The 18016-nt window shown below is 43.9% G+C and overlaps 1 protein-coding gene across 1 annotated transcript in view; it reads right to left on the bottom strand.

Moving 5' to 3' along the window:
- Window positions 1–200: 200 nt before the first annotated feature.
- MELK (maternal embryonic leucine zipper kinase) overlaps window positions 201–18016 on the bottom strand; it is a 174649-nt gene continuing 156833 nt past the window's right edge. Inside the window, 3 exon segments of the mRNA XM_030219609.1 lie at window positions 201–565; window positions 567–609; window positions 15087–15190. Coding sequence (XP_030075469.1) covers window positions 431–565; window positions 567–609; window positions 15087–15190 — 282 coding nt within the window. The 3' untranslated portion in view covers window positions 201–430.

The following is an 18016-nucleotide window of genomic DNA, read 5'->3' on the forward strand; positions in this document are numbered from 1 at the left end:
TCTAAGAGTGACTTTGCAAACTGGATTAATCCTACTGCATTTAACCTATTAACATGACAAATATGATGCAAACAAAAACTAACTTCCAGAAGTGATTTGGCAGATCACAAACATTTTCCAGTACTCAAAATTGGAACCTGATTGGGTAACAAATGAGCAGTCTCAAGTTTAGAAATACTTTATTTTGCAAAGAATTATAAATTTGCAGAACATGTTTACAGTACACATTTATAAAGACAAACTGCTAAAATATAGAAATATGCAGACTACATGATTAAAAGAGAGCAGAATGACTAATAGATTGAGGTTTATTCACAAGTCAGTGTGATCTAAAAAAACTCTTCTTCTGAAGACAACTGCAGTAAGGATGACCACACTTTGCTGTTAAGCAAATATAAACTATGTCTATAATACAACTACTATACATCAATTACACCTTACAGCTAGATAGGATATCTTCCACTAATTTCTTGTAGACCCATGCATCACCCTTAAGTCGTTGCCTTCTGATACCCATCACTTCAAGTTTGTTAAGTTGACAGACTTCCAGTTCAAACTGCATGGTCCACTTTCCCAAAATCTGACTGTGTACGACACTTCAGTGTATAGCTGTAGACAAAAAGAAGCATGTGGATAAACAGGCAGTTAATACTATATGATTGTGGCACATCGTCTTCTAGGAGCAGCATTATTCTCTCTTTTCTATGGGAGCTTATAAAGTGCTAGATGGGACTCAAGTCTCTAGCAGCTCTTTTGCAGTAGTCCAGGGAGTCCATCAAAACGCTCCATTAGTCCTTCAATAAAAAGCTGCTTTCTCCAATTTTTGGCTCTACCTTGTTGTTCCATCTGCAGCCCACTTCACTGTTAGCAACACAGACCAAACGTGGAGTGTTTCCTTCTGGTCTGCTCTACCTAATATAAACGATTGGCTGAAGATAAATATTAGGGATGCTGGTTTTCAGCTTTACATATGCTAACACTCAAATTTATGTCCTACTTCAACAGGACAATGATTGCTCTATACAAAATACTAATGATGGCTTAAAAGCTTTAAAAGCTTCGCTGGATTCAAATATGCTGCTATATATACTGTAGATAAAACATGTTTTGTGAGTGGAGTGTGGCCTGTTTTCTGGGGGAATCTGGTACCAATTTTGACCAAGTTTTAAAAAGGTCTGACTTTGGAAGCACAGGAATCTGCAAGTAAAGCTAAGTTCCATCAGTTATGAGTGTTTTGAACTGTGAGGCAGGTGATTATTGTAATCTAATTGGGACTTCCAAAAATTAGTGGGTAGACTTCAACAATATAAAGTCTTACAGCTAAGTGGTAACCAGAAGTGCATTTCAGCATTTTTTACCCATAAAGTCCCAGATCCAATTTTAACTCTCCTGTGTAATGGATTTAGTATACAAAGAAACAGACTGTTTCAGTATCTAGGGCTTTACGCTCCAGCCAGAGGCTTAATTTAGAGCTAATGGAAATGCGTTTTGTCTGGTTGGTTTCAAAGCTAAACTTTTGTGGGGCTCTCCTACTTTATGGAATAGTCTCTTACTTGGTTATTAGTGGGCTGCTTGAGAAGTGAAGATTTGAGCTATGTATGGGTGTTCCAATTGGAGTGAGGTTTGTTTTTTTTACCGTACAATGACGCATCAGGGTATGATTGTGGCTTGAATGGCTCTGTCCCAGGCTTGGAAAGCAGCATTGTAACCAGAATTTGCTGTGCAGCAGAAATTGAGGACATTTATACACTGTCTAGACTAACAGACAGATGTAAGAGTAAAAACAGTTTGAATTGCTCTGGTCTCCATATACAGAGTAGCTAAAAGACCCAGATGCGTAACTATCCTGGATATGAATGGATGTGTTGTGGCTGACTTCTACATATTTTTTTTGCCCTAATTGTATCATTTATAGTTTCTAAAACTTTTGTATTAGAATATTGATAACCATCTCCAATGTGTGTGTGTGTGAGAGAGAGATAGACAGGGGTGGGATAATAGTGAATATAGTTTGAGTTCTGTATAGCAGGGCTTCTCACACCAGACCTTGGGGCACGCCATCAGGTTTTCAGACACCCACAATGAATATGCATGAGATAAATTGGCATGCAAATCTCTCCCATGCATATTCATTAGGAATATCGAGAAACCTGATCGGACTTGTGTGTTCCGAGGACTGGGTGAGAAGGCCTCCTGTATAGGATAGGATTATTGGATTGCAAGAAACAACTAAGACTCAATGTTGACTGTATTGTTCATTCTGGTTATTTGTATGTGGTATATGTGGAAATTGTGCCATATAAATACTAATAAAATTAGTTGTTTAGCAATATGCAATAGTACATGCAAGTAATAATCCTGCATGACATGGAATCCGGGTATGGGCCTGAATAACTGTTCTCTGTACAACGTAATAGTACTATATGATATGGAATCCAGATGTAGGATCATTTGAGTATAAGTCGCCCCCCCCCCCCCCCCTTTTTTTATTTTATTTTATTATTTATTTTACTTTTATGGATTACAGGATATATGCTTTTGACTGCGGAGCGCTTTGGCTTTTATATGCTAGTTATACTGCAACATGTACTAATACTACACAATGTTATAGTATTGCAAAGTGTAATAATTAGGGCTGTACATCAATCAAAGGTCTAACCACTCGATTAAGCATATCTAAAATTTTTAATCGTTTGATCCAAATGGGCACCATCAAACTTCCTCCCCTCTTACTCTCCCCCGAATCATCCCCTCCCTTACTCTACCCTCCATGGGCACCATCTCATCCCCTCCCTTCATGATCACCATTGTTTCCGTTCTCTTTCCTCCCCTCCTATCATTGATCCTTCCCCTATTTCCAGCATCCTTCCCTCTTTCTCCTCCCCCTCGTGGCTCGCTTCTGTCTTTTTCTGCTTCCTTTCTCCATGGCCCCCGCTGTGGTACGCATATTTGTCTTTTTTTCTCTTGTGCCTCCCTGCCCCCACATCTTTCTGTCTTTGGCACCTCTTACCTCTCCAGCATGGCACTCCAGCGGCCCCCTCTACTCATCCCTGCTGCCTGAAAACAGTGCTGCGTCACCTGGCCCGGTGTCTCTAACAGGAAGTTCTGAGGCAGAACTTCCCATTACAGACATGCTGTGACCACGGTGAGCAGCAGCACCGTTTTCACTGCGAGGAGCCGCAGAGAAGGGGGCTGCTGGAATGCCAAGCTAGAGATGTAAGAAGATATGCTGGCTAGTGGGGGATGGATGACAAAGTTAACGCGTTAAAATTTTAACGTGCGTTATTGCATTTAATGTGTTAATTGCCTTAACGCAATAATGGACAGCCCTAGTAATATTTCATGATGTGGAATCTGGGTATGGGACCGCCTGAAGTATATGCTGTATTTCCTATACTCCCTCTCTCTCTTTCTTTGCTCTCTAATTTTTAAATTTTACTGTTGTGTCTGGAGTGCAATGAATATACATACGATTTAAAAAATATATATTTTCGTATAGTACTTTCATAGCATTTACTTGTTCCATTTTATTTATGTCTCCTTGACACTGTTTAGCCAGCCTTAGGTAATAAGTTATCTTTGTACTTTTCTACAGTTTGCAGTATATCATTAATTACATGGGGGAATTTTGGTGGAAGGGGAGGTACACTTTTTGCTGTCTCTGGGGATCAATACTTTAGTTGGGAACTCCTCTGGGGTATACAAGTATTTGCCCCAAGTTTGTTTGTGTGCACCACACCACTCTTTTGGGGTTTATTCAGATTGTAATCTTGAATAGGGGAGGAGCTTGAGATTTGGGGAGGGGGGGGTCTCAGTGATTTCAGTCCTATTCAGGACCATTTCTGGTTGTTTCTGGGTATTGGGGAAGAGGATAAGGGTCTTTTTTTAATATTTATTGCTTGGATAACTTTCCTTTGATTTGGTGTCTCATGTAAATAGGAACAAACATACTTTTGAAATGTCTATATGCAATGCCAGGAGCCTAAGAAATAAGATGGGAGAGTAAGAACATATTACACTAAATGAAAAATTAGATATATAGGCATCTCTGAGACTGGTGGAATGAGGATAACCAGTGGGACACTATCCTCCTTCCACCAGGTCTCAGAGATGCCTACCCTGGTATGACAAACCAGTGGGACAGTGTAATACCGGGTACAAATTATATCGTAGTGATAGGGTGTATCAATTGCTGGAGAGGTAGCATTGTATATTAACAAGAGCCTTGAATCAAATACATTGGAGCGCATGATCTGGTGCAGGAGGTATGGTGCTGGGGCCGCTTATAACAGTGATCATAATATGATCAGATTTGATATTAAGCTTTGAAGTAAGTATACATAGGAAATCAAATACATTAGCGTTTAACTTTAAAAAAAGGAGACTATGATAAAATGATAAGAACGGTTGAAAACCCCCCAAAACAAACAGAGGAGTGACTGCAATGGTCAAAACTTTACCATCATATTTGGATGCTGTTCAAAAACACCATCCTGGAAGCCCAAGCCAAATATATTCTGCATATTAAAAAAAAAGGAGGACGGAAGACCAAACGACAGCCGGAGTGGTTAAAAAGTGAGGTGAAGGAAGCTATTAGAGCTAAAAAAATAATCCTTCAGAAAATGGCAGAAGGAACCGACTGAAAATAATAAGAAACAGCATAAGGAATGTCAAGTCAAATGCAAGCGCTGATAAGGAAGGCTAAGAAGGACCTTCGAAAAAAAAGATTGCGTTGGAGGCAAAAAACCATAGTAAAATTTTTTAAAGGTATATTAAAAGCAGGAAGCCGGCAAAAGAATCGGTTTGGACCGCTAGATGACCAAGGAGTAGAAGGGGCGATCAGGGAAGACAAAGCCGTAGCGGAGAGATTAAATTACTTCTTTGCTTCAGTCTTCACTGAGGAAGATTTGGGGTGGGATACCGGTGCCGGAAAATGGTATTCAAAGCTGACGAGTCAGAGAAGCTAATGAATTCTCTGTAAACCTGGAGGATATAATGGGGCAGTTCTACAAACTGAAGAGTAGCAAATCTCCTGGACCGGATGGTATTCATCCCAGTGTACTGATAGAACTGAAAAATGAGCTTGCGGAGCTATTGTTAGTAATATGTAATTTATCCTTAAAATCGAACGTGGTACCTGAAGATTGGAGGGTGGCCAATGTAACGCCGATTTTTAAAAAAGGTTCCAGAGGAGATCGGGAAATTATAGACCGGTGAATCTAACTTCGGTGCTGGGCAAAATGGTAGAGACTATTATTAAGAACAAAATCTACCTATAGCACCTTGGTACTATGAACAGGCTTTTTATTACTCCTACAATTTCTTTTCTTTGTTGCATAGTCCTCATAGTACCTTAGCCTCATACCTCTGCAGGACAGTTTTAGTAAGATCTTTACGAGAGGCATGGAAGACTCATTCTACTTTAGGGGGTAATCCTTGAGTGTCAGACCATTTGCCTACCTCAGGTAATTTGCAATTTCCACCTGGATATGGATGTTAGCTTCTGCTGATGGGAAGCCAAGGGGATATTCTATTTACATCATATTTTGCTGCAGCCTGAGGGTAAGCTAGCTCATTGGAAGGATTTGCTTGCCAAGGGGATGGTGGAACAGCGCTATTTCTTTGCTTAATTGCCAAATACAACATTACATAGCTACTTTAGATTCTGCAGGTTTGGCTTTCTTTACGTTCTCGCTTGCTAGATTTCTTCAAGCCTTTCTGAGATGGTGGCCTGTTTCTTTTCTGCATCAGGCTGTTAGGGAGCATTCTTCAGTCCCCAATCAGATAAAACTCCAGAATTGTTGGTGTCAGGATTTAGATATACCGCAAGAATCCTTGGATTTACGGACGTGCACCATATCCCATCACGCATCACATTCAAACTCTGTACCCTAGTCCATAAAATCATCCATGGTGACGCCCCAGCATATATGTCAGACCTAATAGAACTACCACCCAGAAACGCAAAAAAATCTTCTCGCACATTCCTTAACCTTCATCCTCCCAAGTGCAAAGGCTTGAAATACAAATCAATGCATGCATCAACCTTTTCGTACACAAGCACACAGCTCTGGAATGCGCTGCCACGCAACCTGAAAACGGTCTATGAATTGACCAACTTCTGCAAACTACTGAAAACTTATCTCTTTGACAAACTATATCATAAAGATCAACACGTATAACTGCACTCTCTCTAATATAGCCAGAAATGTTCTCTAATGTCTTTTGCTTTAAAACTATCATGTATTTCACCACCATGTAACCCAAAACCCTCTGTTAAACCAATTGTATGTTCTCTTCTACCTCCATCACCCTTGAAGAATTGTAAGCCACATTGAGCCTGCAAAGAGGTGGGATAATGTGGGATACAAATGCAATAAATAAATATGTGAATGACAATTTCAGGTGTTACATCGTGCCTATTTCACACAGGAATGTTTGTTTAAAGCGGGAGGTATAGATACCCCTATTTGTCCAAAATGTCTTCAAGGGGTTAATTCATTTTATCATGCTTTTTGCATTTGTGCTCAGATCCAACATTTCTGGATGGTTATTATGCTATATGGGGGACACTATTTGGTCACTCTCTTCCTGCATTGCCCCCAAGGTATACTTTTGGATAGGTTATAAAGATTTTTATATTCCAGCCTTGATTTATGTCCTCTTTGCTCTGGAAGGCAGGAATGTTGGGTAAACGGGTCATTTTAGCAATGTGGCTCGGTGCTGAACCTCCATCTTTTTGGCCATTGAGGAATTGTTTTCATGTTCTGATGCTGCTGGAGCAGCAGCATGCTAAGTATTCCTTTAAACAAAGAGTTTTTGGTTTTGTTTTATTTTTATACCCTGTGATGTCTATATACAATCTTTGCCTCACAGAGCCAGAGTTTAATCCTTAATGCATTTTGAACTTTTTTTTAAATCTCATTTTCAAGATTGACATGGTAGTTTCCTGCATCTTGGGGGAGGTCATTGTGTAGCGCGCTTCATGGGTTCACCCATTTTACCGATTCATTTTTTCCCTCTACTTGCTATTTTTTTTCTAGTTTTTTCTGGGGTGCTTTAAGAGTCCAGGCACATCAGGACTGTTCTTATACTAATTTGTTAGTTTTTTAAGGACTGTTACGTTGTTCTGCTGACTGGGAATAATGAGGAAGTTTTGAGTCGAGGGGAGGGTTTGTGCTTGTTAAATGTTTGATGACAGGAACTTTATGTATCTGTTCTTTATGATTAGTATGTTTCGTGATTTATACTTAACTATGTTTTGATGTCATCAATAAAAAAATTGTAATCTAAATTAAAGAGCCATTACAATATGTCAGATAAAAAGGTGAGGGTTGTGTGCAGTACGTCACACATGCAAACAGTCTCGGGTGTGCCTCGATGTAAAAAAAAGGTTGAGAACCACTGATAGGGGTCCTTTTACTAAGGCACGCTAACAGATTTAGCGTGCACTAAATAAGATGCTCATAGGAATATAATGGGCGTCTTATTTAGTGCATGCTAAATCTGTTAGCGTGCATTACTAAAAAGGACCCCATAGACTATTATAACCCTAGAAAATACTTGCAAAAATTCACCCCATTATCTAAATCTCTCTCAGATTTTCATATAATAAATGGTCTTGTTATCCATGTATATGTGTTTAGTTCTTAAAAATTTAAATTTGGTCAAAGATTCCTCTCTCTCCACTTAACTGACTTGGTCAAGTCAGTTACACATCTAATAGGAGAAAAGGAAATTGTAAAGATGAGTAGGTGGCATGGATGGGTCACCATGTTGTGTGTTAATATGCAGAAAGCACAACCTGTTTTTTTTTCATGTTATTGGGGAACTTTTTTTTTTTTTTAAATTGATACTTTCCTTGTAAAAAACAAAAACAAAAAAAAAACAAAACACTCCAATCCCCTGATAAACTCATTTTAATTGGGAAAATACAGTGTTGCCCCACCACGATAGACCTCCTGCAGGCTCAATCTTCTGTCATTATTTATTTTATTACATTTGTACCCCGCTCTTTCCTACATACAGCAGGTCCAGTGCGGCTTACATAGTAAAAGAAAGCATCTTGCATGGTAAAGCATACAGTAAACACAAGGAAATGTAGGAACAGTATTATAAATTGTGATGATCATAACTACTTACATTATGAAAGGCATTACAAAGGACATGTGAAAAGAACGTAATGAACTAGAGTAGAGAAGGTAGACAAGGATATGATAGGTGAAAGGGAAGGAGAATGGGAGGGAAATAGTAAAGGATGGAGGGAAGACGATGAGGGATTGAGTATAACATTGGGGTCGGAGTAAGCATCGACATCTTAGCAGGAGTATCATAGGTGATCTGGTGGAATTAAGCTGGTCCATTAGGGTAAACTTGCTTGAAAAAATGGAACTTTAACACTTTCATGAAAGGTAAATAGTTATTAATAGCTCAGATGGGTCTTGGGAGAGCATTCCATGAAAGGTAAATAGTTATTAATAGCTCGGATGGGTCTTGGGAGAGCATTCCAAAGTTGACTACCCCGAAAGGAGAAACTGTAGCATAGTATGTTTTGTACTTGACACCTTTGCAGTTTGGCAGGTGTAGATTGAGGTATGTTCGCGATGACATTATTCTATTTCTAATTGAACATTAGAGTGCTTGAAAAATGCACACACCAAAAAACACACCCAACAATTTTACTGGAAAAATGGTTGAACTAGCTATAGAATGTAAAATGTTGTCCACTTTCCAAACATAAATTAGAAGCCCTACTATAGCACTGCACTAACGCACAATTGGGTGCAGCTTACCGAGCCTTACAGACACTTCAGATGAATGCAACCATATAAGGCTGAAAAACAACTGAAATTTAAGTACTGGAACTTTTTTTATTTTTAAAGTTTCTTCTAAAACTGTTCAATGTGCTACTTATCTTTGGAAATACCTTCTCAGCAGTTTACAATCATACGTGCAAAGCAAAGGCACACAAACTCTATCTTACTAGAAATCACATTCCTAACCCCAAACTATAAATGAAAGAAATGCATTTCCTGATTTCAAAAATATTTCACATTACCATTTTGTTTAAAATCTGATCACGCAATGCACCATATAGCAAAGATACTTACCTATAGCAGGGTATTCTCGAGGACAGCAGGTGATTGTTCTCACACGTGGGTCGGCGTCCACGGCGGCCCAGGAGCGGAGGTTTTTCCAGTAAAAATCACCAAGCTTTGCGACAGCTTCCAGAGCGCGGGACAGACGCACTGCGCATGTGAGGCCATCTTGCCGTGCGCGTCCTTTCCCGCCTCAGTTATATCAAAAGCAAATAAAGAATAAAAACAACAACTCCAAAGGGGAGGTGGGCGGGTTGGTGAGAACAATCAGCCTGCTGTCTTCAGAAAATACCTGCTACAGGTAAGTATCTTCGCTTTCTCCGAGGACAAGCAGGCTGTTTGTTCTCACATGTGGGGTATCCCTAGCCCCCAGGCTCACTCAAAACAATGAACATGGTCAATTGGGCCTCGCAATTGCGAGGACATAAAGATTGACCTACGAAGAAACATCTAACAGAGTGCAGCCTGAAACAGAACAAAAATGGGCCTGGGGGGTGGAGTTGGATTCTAGACCCCAAACAGATTCTGCAGCACCGACTGCCCAAACCGACTGTCGCGTCGGGAATCCTGCTGAAGGCAATAATGAGAGGTGAATGTGTGGACTCGACGACCACGTCGCAGCCTTGCAAATCTCTTCTATAGGGCTGACTTTAATGGGCCACTGATGCTGCATGGCTCGAACACTATGAGCTGTGACAGACCCTCAAGAGTCAGCCAGCCTGCGCTGTAAGTGAAGGAATGCAATCTGCTAGCTAATGGAAATGGTGCGTTCCCGACAGCAACTCCCCTTCTGTTGGGATCGAAAGAAAAACATTTGGGCGGACTGTCTGAAGGGGCTTGTCCGTCCCATAGAAGGTCAATGCTCTCTTGCAGTCCAATGAATGCAACTGACATTCAGCAGGGCGGGGTATGAGGACGGGACGGAAAGAAAGTTGGCAAGACAATTGACTGGTTCAGATGGAAACTCCGACACCACCTTCGGCAAGAACTTAGGGTGCGTACGGCAGGACTACTCTGTTATGATGAAAATTTGTACAGGGAGCATGGGCTACCAAGGCTTGAAGCTCACTGACTCTACGATGTTGAAGTAACAGTCACCAAGAAAAGACCTCCAGGTCAAATACTTCAGATGGCAGGAATCCCAGTGGCTCAAAGGAGGTTCAGATGGCAGGAATCCAGTGGCTCAAAAGGAGGTTTCATCAGCTGGGTGAGGACGACATTGAGATCCCACGACACTGATGGAGGTTGGACAGGGGGCTTGACAAAAGCAAACCTCTCATGAAGCGAACAACTAAAGGATGTCCAGAGATAGGCTTGCCCCTCTACACGATAATGAAAAGCACTAATTGCCCTAAGATGAACTCTTACAGAGTTAGTCTTGAGACCAGACTGACAAGTATAGACGGTATTCAAGCAGGGTCTGTGTAGGGACAAGAGCGAGGATTAGGGCTTGCGTCACACCGGACGGCAAACCTCCTCCATTTAAAAGAGTAACATCTCTCGGTGGAATCTTTCCTGGAAGCAAGCAAACTGGGAGACACCCTCAGAAAGACTTAAGGAGGCGAAGTCTACACTTCTCAACATTCCAGGCGTGAGAGCCGAGCATGGAGGTTGGGATGCAGAAGCGCCCCTTCGTTCTGAGGGTTGGAAACTACTCCAATCTAACGGTTCTCGGAGGACAGCTCCAGAAGAAGGAGGAACAAATCTGAAGTCTGGAACAGAACTGAGGGACCTGTGTTTGATCTGAGTGGCAAAAAGATCCATCGCGGGGGTGCCCCACTCCCAGAGATCTTGCGTACCAGCCCAAGTGAGAGCACCACTTCGTGAGGTTGCATCATGGTGCTCAAACTGTCGGCCAGACTGTTTACGCTGCCAGATACGTGGCCTGGACAAACATCATGCCGGCGGGCCCAAACCACATCTGGATGGCTTCCTGACACGGGACGAGATCCGGTGCTCCCTGCTTGTTGATGCAGTACATTGGCAACCTAGCTGTCTGAATTGAATACTTTGATTGGACAGCTGATCTCTGAAAAGCCTTTAGAGCGTCCAGATTGCTCCACAACTCCAGGAGATTGATCTAAAGACCTGATTCTTGGAGCGGACCAAGTCCCTGAGTGTGGAGCCATCTACATGCGCTCCCCACCCCTGAAGCGATGCATCCACGGTCAGCACTTTTGAGGCTTGAGGCATTTGGACGGGACGTCTCAAGGTCAAATTGGATCGAATGTCCCACCATTGAAGGAATTGTGAAAAATTGGGTGGACAGATGGATCACATCCTCTAGATTCTCCACAGCCTGCTACCACTGGGGAAGATAGGGTCCATTGAGCAGATCTCGTCTGACGGCGTGCCATGGGCGTCACATGACCTGTGGAGGCCATATGACCTAGCAATCTCAACATCTGCCGAGCTGTAATCTGCTGAGACGTTCTGGCCATGGAAACGAGAGACAGAAGTTGTCTGCCCTCCATCTCGGGAAGATAGGCCGAGCTGTATGAGAGTCCAGCAAAGCTCCTATGGAATTCTAGTTGTTGAACTGGAAGAAGGTGGGACTTGGGGTAATTGATGACAAACCCTAATAGCTCCAAGAGTCGAATAGTCATCTGAATGGACGTAGAGCTCCGGCCTCTGAGGTGTTCTTCACCAAGCCAATCGTTGAGATAAGGGAACCAATATACTCCCAGTCTGCGTAGCGACGCTGCAACTACTGCTAGGCATTTGTAAAAACCCTGGGCGCAGACGCCAGACCAAAGGGTAGCACACAATACTGGAAGTGCTGTGTTTCCAGCGGAATCGAAGATACTTCCCTCTGGAAGTAACCTGCCTGTGCTGGAAGCTGAAGGACTGAGCTCCCGGTGGACAATTTGGGAGGTCTGGAGATCAAAACTGAGGGAGTACCCCAACTGGACTATTTGAAGAACCCACCGGTCGGAGGTAATGAGAGGCCACCTTTGGTGAAAAATTTTAAACCTCCCCCCGACCGACAGATCGTCCAGCACAGGTACTTTTATGGCAGCTATGCTCAACTGGAGCCAGTCAAAAGCCTGTCCCTTGCTTTTGCTAGGGAGCTGCAGGGGCCTGTCTGGGCGCCGCTGTTGACGCGAACGAGGTGCACTGGGGCTGAGCCTGGGAAGGCTGTCGGGAAGGTGGATTGTACCTACGCTTATTGTAAGCATAGGGAGCATTCCTCCTTCCCCTGAAAAAAACGTTAACCTATTGAGGTAGATGCTGAAGGTGCCCAGTGGGAGAGTTTGTTGAGGGCGGTTTCCGCTGGTGGAGCTGCTCTACCACCTGCTCAACCTTCTCGCCAAAAATATTATCCCCTGGCAAGGAGCATCCGCAAGCCGCTGCTGGGTCTCGATTGTCTATGAGAGTCTGTGCATCACCGTACCTTGAGCAGCAGATCTGGATGCAACATCAAAGTGTCATAAGCACCCCTGTACAGGAATTTATGACACGCCTTCAGCTGCCTGACGTGCTCTGGAGGGAGCTTATCAACCACGTCTGCCAGTTGCTTTAAATTGTTCTGCATGTGGATGCTCGTGTAGAGCTGGTAAGACTGAATTTGGACATGAGCACAGAGGACTGATAGGCCTTCCTCCCAAAAGAGTCTAAAGTCCTAGCTTCTCGCCCTGGGGCGCCGAGGCGAATCTCTAGTACTCCTGGCTCTCTGAGAATGGAATCCCAAACCATAGAGTCGTGAGGTGGTTAACTGCAACTTCATCAACTCAGGTTCTCTGTGGATTCGATAATGGGATTTCACTTTCTTGGGAATGGTGGGATTAGTTAACGGTTTCATCCAGTTCCTCAGCAATGTCTCCTTAAGGACATTATGCCGAGGGACAGTGGATGACTCCTTAGGTGGTGAAGGATAGTCAAGGACCTCTAGCATCTCAGTCCTGGGCTCATCCTCAGTTACCCACAGGGAAGGGAATGCCCAGAGACATTTCCCGGACCAATGATGAGGAGAGACTCTCCGGTGGAGGAAGCTTCCTCTCAGGTGAAGGAGTGGCTCAGACCCACAAGACTCCTCAGAAGAGAAATATCTGGGATCTTCCCCTTCATCCCAGGAGGCATCCTCCTCGGTATCGGACAAGAGTTCTCGAACTGCAGTCCGAAACCGGGCCCATCTCGATGCCGAGGAACCATGCCCTCGATGGCGATGCCGAGAAGTCGACTCCCATGCCGGCGGCGATGAAGCTCCCTCTAACGATGTCAACGGGAAGTTGACCTGGGTGGTAGCAGAGGCCAATGCCGCAAGCGGTATCAGCATCGGGGACCTCACCACAGGAACGAAGCCAAGTGCTGCTTCCATCGACGGTACCGAGGGCGCAAGCACCTCCGGTACAGAGGCAGACTGACGCAGCAGCCCTTCCAGAAGGCCTGGAAGAATGGCTCAGATGCTCTCCTCCAGAGTCGCTGTTGAGGAAGGTTGTGGGGCCGGTACAGAAGTCGATGTCAGAATCTGTGAAGGCCTGGGAGGTGGTACCCGGGGCTGTCCGAAGATTGATGCACCGACACCTCTATATGGAGGATGAGCGCTCTTCCCGGCGTCGATGCTTTCCAGGTGCCGAATCCTTCGACGCCGGCTTGCTCGAAGCACGTCACCGGTAACTCCTCAGAACTGATGAGGAGGTGGAATCCACACGCCTCTTCGGGGTCGGGTCCGACAGTGGTCGGTCCCGGTGGCCTGCACAGCAGGAGCCTTTGAGACAGATGGAGACCCACTCGACGGCTCATTACACTCAGCTAGTGGTGATGTCCGACAGCATTACCTGTGCTCCCGATGTCGATGCCATCCCCGGTGCCGATGTCGACGCCGAGGAATCAGTCGGAGCTCCGAAGACAGTCCCGAAGAGCTCTTCGACGCCTGTGTCCGTTTTTTCAAACTCAGACACAACTTGCAAGCGTCTGGGCGATGGTCGGGCCCAAGGCACTGGATGCACCAGGAGTGCAGGTCAGTGCCCGAGATCGACCGCTGGCACCTGGCACACTTCTTGTAGCCGCAGGGAGGCTTCGAGGACATCAGTGGAAAAAATCGTGGCGGCGAAATCAAAAGGCTCGATTGTGCAGACCGAGGGCACAAAAAAAACCAAAAAAGAGTTCCGTGTACTTGCGGCCCACGAAGGCCGCAATGGAGCGAAAGGAAACTTAACAGGGGGGAAAAACTAAGATAAAAGAGGGGTTTTATTTTTGTACCTGGAAAAAAGAAAGACAAAAAAAAGGCAACGTAAACAAAAAGAAAGAGCTAAAGAACAATGCAAAGGCCGCCCAAGTCTTTCCTTGGGCCTGAGGAAGAGAGACCGAGACGCAGCCACTTCACCGCGGAAAAAGAAAAACTGAGGCAGGAACGGCGCACGCGGGCGGAAGATGGGCCGCGCATGTGCAGTGCGTCCGTCCTGTGCTCTGGAGGCTGTCCCAAGCTTTGTGGATTTTTCTGGAAAAATCTCCATTCCTGGGGCGCTGTGGACGCCGACCCACATGTGAAACAAGCAGTCCGCTTGTCCTCGGAGAACCCTAACTAGCCTATTTGTGTGAAGCTGTTTGCTGGTAGCTATTGACAATACTATAAGGGGATAGGATCTGAGTTCCACCTTTTGTGGTTATAGTAAAGCGGTTTAAATATTATATACAGGTTATTTATTTTGTACCTGGGATGATGAAGGGTAAGTGACTTGCCCAGAGTCACAAGTTGCTGCAATGGGAACTTGAACCGGTTCCCCGATTCTCAGGCCACTTCGCTAATGTTAACTACTCCTCCACTGCAACGTATCATTATTCCGACTAACCAACAATCCAATAAGAGCTAGGTAATTGGAGGGTCCAATTTTGGCTCGAATGGTTGTGTTTAAACCAGACGGGGAAGAGTAAGAGAATATTTTAGGTAATAATTTTCTAATCTTTTCATACGAACAGCCTCAAAATTGTCTTCATATAGCAAAACAAGTCATGCAGCATTTCTTCTGTTTGAGATTAAACACTTACCCTTTCTGGACATACTCTACATGTTTTTCGGGAAGAATCTGTATTATTTCCTTCAGTAACTGGTCTGGATTTAAAATTTTTGTTGTAGTTACATTGTAATGTGCCTAGAAATTAATGAAGATTAAAAAATTAACATTTATCAGTCTTATAATGGAATAACACAAGGTATGTAGAAATATTCACTCTAGCCATAAAGAACTCAATTTTGTTTTTGATTAACAGATGACTAGAGACTTCTTTCCATTTTTACAAAAGGTAGTTTATTTTTCTAGGGAATTGCAGCCTTTATTTTATTTCAATAACAAAAATGGGAGAACCAACTTGCAGTCTTGGAAATGGCGAAAATATTGCAGGAGAGAGGAACCAGAGTGCAAAAATCGCAAAGCTGCATAATCAAACCATTAGGAAGGAATGAGTAGTGGTAGATAGCCACTCTTTATTTAGATATCTATCTGCCAACCAGACATGAAATCTGGGAGGTATGTTCTCTGTTTAGTGCCAAGAAGAATATAGATGTTACAGAGTTTACAAGCTTACTGTTATTTGATAGTGCTTATCCATGTAGGTATAAACAATACTGCTAGGTCGCCCCACTAAACGTATAAAAAGTGACTTTTCTTCACCTATTATCTCAGAGCCACAGATGGGTGTGCAAAAGGTCTCTCCCTAGTTCTCCCTGACAAGGCTATGGCAGAGAAGCTGCAGCCATTTATGTAGAGAGAGTCCTGAATTTGGGAAACAGTAGTTATACCAGTGTATCTCAAATCTGATCTCACGGTAGCCAAACAGATGAAGGCCCATTCCTTGGTATTAAAAAGGGGGAGGGCATTAAGAGATAGTTGTACCTTGGGTGATATGCTCACCTACTAGTTTTTTTTTTTTTTTAAATCAGCCTTTCCTGGGTCAATACATACAAAAATATTCTGGCCAAGGTAGGTGGTTTATCAGAGTTCACTCCTCAAGAGCAAGTTGATGACCTTAAGACATCAGTGGACAAGGAAATGCACCATGGAAGACACATGATCAGGCCAACAACCTTATGAGGAAGCATCATAAATTTCTGCCACAGGTATTTGTGCTTGCAATTCCCAGGGTTGCATGCATCAGACCTGGGACAACATACACAAAATGCTTGTTAATATACTCTGCAAGGGAAATGTCTTCAGAGAAAGATAAAAAGAGGTGAATCAAAGACTAGTGTTCAATGCTTCAGACCCTTTCTGCAGCACACCCTTTTCATCCAGGAGTTTTTCAGTAGGGTGCCCAAGCTGTACTTTTGACAGAGGGGGTATTATCCTTCACCCCAATCCTTTTATCATCAACAGGTACTTCATTCTTACCTCAGAGGACTGAAAAGCTACAGCCTAGGAAAGGGCTTTGGCTAGACCCAGACAGCCAACATTCTGGTGTCATTCTGGAGAACTTCAATGTCAGGGAAAGGCTAAGGGTACACAAACATTTGGCCTAATATAACCTCATACTTGCATTCTTTGTACAGTGTGCCTACTAGAAACCCTGCCATATTGACCAAGATGATCTGTATAGGCAAACTAAGCATAAGGATGTACTTATGAGATGGATTTGTCTGCATTTACCTCTGAAGGAGACTTCCTTTTATGAATGTGTGTGCGGGGGGGGGGGGGGGGGGGGGGGGGGGTCAGGGATTTTATTCCATACATTTCCTGATCCCAAAATCATGTCAAGGGTGGGATTAAGTTGCCCCTAACAGACCAACAAATTCCTTTTAAGTTCAAGATAGTTTCCCTAGAAACGTCAATCCTTTCCATGTAATGAGATTGGCCATCATATCTGTAGTTTGAGGACAACAGGGGCACTACTGCTCACCTTAAACACTGCAGGACACAGACTTGGAAAGGGGTGCCTGCTTCCCTCACCCCCATATGGTCAAGTGTCTGCAGTAAAATGAAATGGAATTGATCAGAAAGCCTTGTGCTGAAGTACTCTGCAAAACTCTACTGGGTCCTGCCCCCTGTGAAGCTCTTTGCAAGGCTCTGAAGGTCCCGCCCCCTTGGCAATAGGAAATGCACAGGAGCGGAACAGACTCTTTACAGAGTGCTTCAGACAGTCTCCACAATATAATTTACTTCCTATTACTGCAGACACTTACAGCCACAACAATAGGAATAAAGAAGGTTTGGGCAGGGGGAGGGGGAAGGCAAGGGAGCAGAGAGGAGAGTGATAGCAGATGTTGGAATACAGGGGGAGAGGAAAGATGCTGGACCATATTGAGAGGCGGCAAGGAAGAGAAGGGAGACGCTAGATATTGAAAGGAGGTAATATGGAGGCAGAGAGGAGATACTGGAAAGGGGGGGGGGGGGCAGAGACACCAGGAGAATGGAGATGGGGGCTAAGTAGTAGATTGTGAATATGGGAGAAGGGGGCATTCATGTTAAAATAAAGGTCTGACACTGGAGCTGGGTGGCTGAAGGGGGCCAGCTCTCGTAAAGAACGGAAGGGAGCTGACCAGCTGATGCTGGGGGTTGCTGGGAAAAGGGGGCAGATTTTCGGAGAAGGGTCTAATGATGGGACAGAGAAGGGAGTAAATACTGGGAAGTAACAGTGGAAGAAGTAAGCTGATGCATGGGAATGATAAGAAAGAGTGGGTTGGGGGGGGGGGGCAAAGTAAGGGCATATGTAATGGAAGGTGGACAAGGCAGGGTAAATTAATTTAGGAGAAGAGGGAAGAAGGTATAATGGAAGAGGCAGAGAATGGATGCTAGGGGCAGGGGCAATGGATGCTGCTGAAAGAAGAACAGGAATATGGAAGGCGATAGAGAAATGAAGGAGCTATGTCTTTTTAGGGATATGAGAGGGTAGAAATGGGAAAGTAAAAGGAGGAATGGGATCCTGTATAAGGAAGTAAGAAAGGAAATGGAGACGGGATGAATGACAGGGAAGGAACTGGAGTT

Source organism: Microcaecilia unicolor, chromosome 11 (genome assembly GCF_901765095.1).
Source record: "Microcaecilia unicolor chromosome 11, aMicUni1.1, whole genome shotgun sequence".
NCBI classification, from domain to species: Eukaryota; Metazoa; Chordata; class Amphibia; order Gymnophiona; family Siphonopidae; genus Microcaecilia; species Microcaecilia unicolor.